The sequence below is a fragment of the Hipposideros armiger genome, unplaced genomic scaffold (assembly GCF_001890085.2).
Source record: "Hipposideros armiger isolate ML-2016 unplaced genomic scaffold, ASM189008v1 scaffold_416, whole genome shotgun sequence".
Lineage (NCBI taxonomy): Eukaryota > Metazoa > Chordata > Mammalia > Chiroptera > Hipposideridae > Hipposideros > Hipposideros armiger.
Window position 1 is genome coordinate 425,650 of NW_017731766.1, and position 4,641 is coordinate 430,290.

General features: G+C 37.9%; 1 protein-coding gene across 2 annotated transcripts in view; it reads left to right on the top strand.

Moving 5' to 3' along the window:
- GABRB2 (gamma-aminobutyric acid type A receptor subunit beta2) overlaps nt 1-4,641 on the top strand; it is a 218,847-nt gene that overhangs the window by 173,426 nt on the left and 40,780 nt on the right. For both annotated transcript variants that reach the window (XM_019664092.1, XM_019664093.1), the window contains exons 6-7: nt 1,681-1,818; nt 3,584-3,736. In XM_019664092.1, the coding sequence (XP_019519637.1) occupies nt 1,681-1,818; nt 3,584-3,736 (291 nt within the window). The remainder of the gene's footprint in view (nt 1-1,680; nt 1,819-3,583; nt 3,737-4,641) is intronic.

Sequence of the window (4,641 nt, forward strand, 5' to 3'; positions counted from 1 at the left end):
GGGACAGACACATCAGTTCTAAGGATAACGTGAAGGATATGAGATAGATAATGGGAAGTGAGACCTTTTCTGAGAATCTGCTTCCTATGTCGTTCACTTAATATGTGGACTGTCCTTTAAAATCAGAGTTTTACATGAAGAAAGACATTGTCTAAAACAAAGGACTCTAAATGAGATCATGCTAATAAAAATGTTGGTGATATTTATTAAAACTCTACAATTTCTGATTACCATATAATTATGATATCCGCAACTAAGCAAGCCTTTTTAAAACCATTAGCTATTACCCAGAAGCCTGCATTTGCAAAGCCAGAAATTCAAGTCTCAATAACTCTCCCAAAAACCTGTATTTCTGCACAGATGACAATGGTTGTTCCTATGAATAAAGAGGACTGCAGATTTCTAGAAAAATGAAGACAGTGCCTGAGCTGTGCTATGGTGGTTGGAAATTCTTAAGTGGAGGGCATGGTAGTTCTTTGAAAAATAATTTGTTTCTACTTTTTGGAGATTTGACTCTCTCTCTTTGGAGGAAATATGGTTTATTGAAAATCACAAAAGCTGAGAGTTAAGGATTGGCACTCTAGTCCTCAGTGTTGTACTAACTAGTCACATGTCAAAAGTCCAAGAACTTAAGCAGTCTTTTGATTTGGTTGGTTGCTTTTGAAGTTGGGTGAGCCATATCTGTCCTATCGGCAATACTTGTGCAAAAGTTCTTTGAAGAGATAAATGTGATATATAATGTATATTATTTTTTGGGGGGGGATATTTTTTGTGGGTTAGTTTATATAATATTTATATTCACTGGATTTCATTGCAAGCTTCCCTATATAGCACTGTTTAAAATCTAATATGTGCTTATTAATTGCAGTTATATGCATGCTTACTAATTAAGATATATGTGTTTCTTCTACTCTGCCCCATGAATTGAAAGTATCATTATAACAGAGGACATGCATTGATTACAGAGTCCTATCCCCAGCAACTGTGTACTGATGGGCACAGTAGGTGCTTAGTAAATAATTGCTGAATGAATGCAAGCGTAAGTTCTAAATGCCCTGTGCATTTTTAGTATATACTACACATTTGTATTCACTCCTTAAAACTGTTGGAATTAATGTTTTGTGGGGTTTTTTTGGGGGGGGAGTTTTTTTTCTTTTTGGAATTTAGATATGCTGCAAAATCAAATTTGGAGATCGTGTCTATGCATATTAAAAAATGATGACTCACTTCTTCACAATCACTTCTGACTTGAAACGCAAATATATTGTAATTCAAATATGTTATGTTGGGATGGGAGAGTTTGATAGCCTTTTGTGCTGTCCTGAGAACTTAAATGATTTTCCTCTTCTTTTGTCTTCGCTTAGAGTGCCATTCAGGGTATATGATAATCTGATAATATTTGAGAGAAGGACATTCATAATCAGATAAACCTAGATTCAAGTCGCACTCTACCACTTCCTAGTTGCAAGACTTAAAGCAAGCTGTTATTTTATCTAAGTCCCCATTGCCTCACATGGGTCTAATTATACTTCCCTCATAAGGTCGTTGTGAGGGTTAAATGCGGTCATGTACTTGAGGTGCTTAGCCTGGTACCTATTATCATTTACATAGTCACCTTCTAAACTTGATTCTTTTTGTTTTGTTTTGTATATCTCTGTGTGTGTATGTTCCCTTTTACAGATGGATACACCACTGACGACATTGAGTTTTACTGGCGCGGCGACGATAACGCAGTAACAGGAGTAACAAAGATCGAACTTCCGCAGTTCTCTATTGTAGATTACAAACTTATCACCAAGAAGGTGGTGTTTTCCACAGGTTTGTATCAGGGGAGAGGATTAAGGTAAAAGAACCTTCACCACCTTTTGGAAAAGGGGTTCCCTGATTTCAGTTTTGGTTCCCAGGGAAGGATGGGGGCTCTCGAAGCCTTAGATCTGCTGAAAACCCTCAGTTCCCCATCAAGGCCTTGCGCATTGTCAGCCACTGGTTATTTTCCAGAAGGCACTTCCAACAAAGCCGAGAGGGTTGGCTCTGTGTCTCTCATTTACCAGAGAAGGGACTCAATGTTGGAGACAAAATACAGAAAGAGAAATGAAGACCTCAGTCAGAGTTCTTCCCTCAACTTCATTCCTCTCACAGAATTGCTCATAGTTTTTTTCCAAATGTACTGGGGATAGCCAAGTCACTGTTCACTCAAGTCTGATCACAATGCAGTTCTCTAAAGAGAGTGGGAGACGAGAAATTCACTTTTCCCTCGAAGGGTAGGAGTTCCTTTACATATCATTGCCTCGTGCTTTGGAGTGAAAAACCCTTCCAGGTGTTGAGATTATCCTGCGCCTTTGCCATCCTCACACTTCCAGTATTGAGGTTTTAGGTTTTCTAACTTGGTTTCATTAGCACAAATTTTTAACCAAAAAAGCCCAGGAAAGCAATAGTTTGCTGCATATTCATTAAGGGAAAAATAATAGGCCCACAGGAATATCCATCTTTATGTTTTTCTTATTGAAATTAATTACCCACACAGAGCAGATTGTACTGTAACTATAGGTTTTGAATTGCCCCTCTGCAAAGGACTCAGGCACGTCTGTCCCTGGAAACTACTGTAGGTGACAGCTGTATGACTTAGTAAGAACACAATGTAGCCTCTAGCTTTAAAAAAACAAGAAGAAGAAGAAGAATAGAAATTTTTCCTAAGTGTGAGGTCCTGCTCTGAATCACTGCGACTGTAGAAATGAGTTCCTACTTAAAATACTTTTACTTTAATCTTAAGATACTTGGTTTAGCCCCAAAAAGCTAGAAAAGGCTTTCTTTTATTTAGTGAGAATACTTCATCCCCACCCTCAACACACACTTATTTCTCAATGCGAATCATTTTGTTCTAAGGCTGTGTTCAGTTACACAGCTTGTCTAAAGTGTAACACCACATATCACCGCAAAGAACCCCACTTCAGGAGCGTGATCCTTTAGTTATTTGTATCACAAATACTGCTCAGGAGCAGTGAGTCTCCACCTTCGGGTGGGTCAGGGATCCCTTTAGGACTCCGAGGGATGCAGTAATTATAAAAAAATAATAATAATGCATACACATGAAAACCTTCACAAAATTTCAGGGAGGTATTGTATTACTAGAAGCATAGCCATTGATCCCAGGCTTAAAATCACCCTGGGGCTTTATGAAGAGGTAACTTTTACTGTCATTGGAGTATGCAGCCTTAATCTTACATTTAAAATGACTTACCGGATGGACTTGCTGAGAAACAGTTGAGAAGGGACAAAGGGACTGTCCCAGTTGTCTTCTCATCACAGTTGTAGAGAATGAGTATCTTTGACCCACTATATGAGGCTAAGTGGAGAAAACCAGGCATTCCTTTAATTATTGATGAGGATGGGATGTATTTAACACTGAGCCACTCCTGCTATTTAACAACTTAGAGCTTCCAGACATCTTTTGCAGGAGAAAGTGCTCTTCACCCAGAACTAAAGTTAAGTTTAGGAAGATCTACAAACTGTTTATAGGACTCTAAGGGGAAGTATCCTACAAGTATTGATTGATAATGATGATGTTCTAAAATTGCCTTTCTAGGTTCCTATCCCAGGTTGTCTCTCAGCTTTAAGCTTAAGAGAAACATTGGTTACTTTATCCTGCAAACGTACATGCCTTCCATCCTGATCACTATCCTCTCCTGGGTCTCCTTCTGGATTAATTATGATGCTTCTGCTGCAAGAGTGGCATTAGGTAGGCCATTTTCTTTTTGTGGGATTTGACTCGGGGGAAGGGGGGTGTCCGCAAATGCACTGTCCTTACCCTGGAATTTGTGATGCATGATGAGACCAGACTGCACGCATCACAAGGATTTGACTATGACTTTGGGTGATCTGATTGAGCCTTAAATCAATTAAGCACATATTAAAGCTCTTTCATGTCAAAATTAGTTAACCATATAGCTGTTGGTAATGAAATTAGTCTCATCAATGTGATATTTTATTGAAGCATAGTTCATATAATATTGCTTGATAATTATTAAATTTGTATCTGTGTTTCCTTACCTGGGAAGAGCTCCCTTCCACTCTTTTTTTTTTTCTGAGCAAGAAACAAAGAAATATAATATGTAACTAATAACTAAGCAGAAAGAATTCTAAACTCTGATTAACATTTTGGAGCAGTATTGCAGAGGGCAGGAGAAAACCACGTACAAATTGTAGAGAAATCATCTATGCCATCACTTATCTTATGCATTATTTTTTGTTATAACACCAGAGGAAGAAAATAAATTATATCTCATGAACATGTTTATGTTGCTAAATCCAAAGATAATGAGTTTATGACATTTTACACAATCTTTATTATTTTGAGTTCTGACTAATTTCTTTAAAATGTTGAATTAACTCCTCCACCAAGAGATCTCAATTCAATCATTACTTCCTTGGAGAGGTCATTTGTTTATTCATCCAACAAGTTATTTGTTGAGCACCCATTGCCATGCCACCTATGTTAGGCACTGGAGATAAAGTAGCGGAGCTAATTATATAATACGGTCAGTCTATAGAGGACAATAAGGAAGGTGAGGCAGGAGGGTCATGCAGGGGGTACAGTTTAGAATAATCAGGGTAGACCTTATTCAGAAATTGTCAATGGAACAA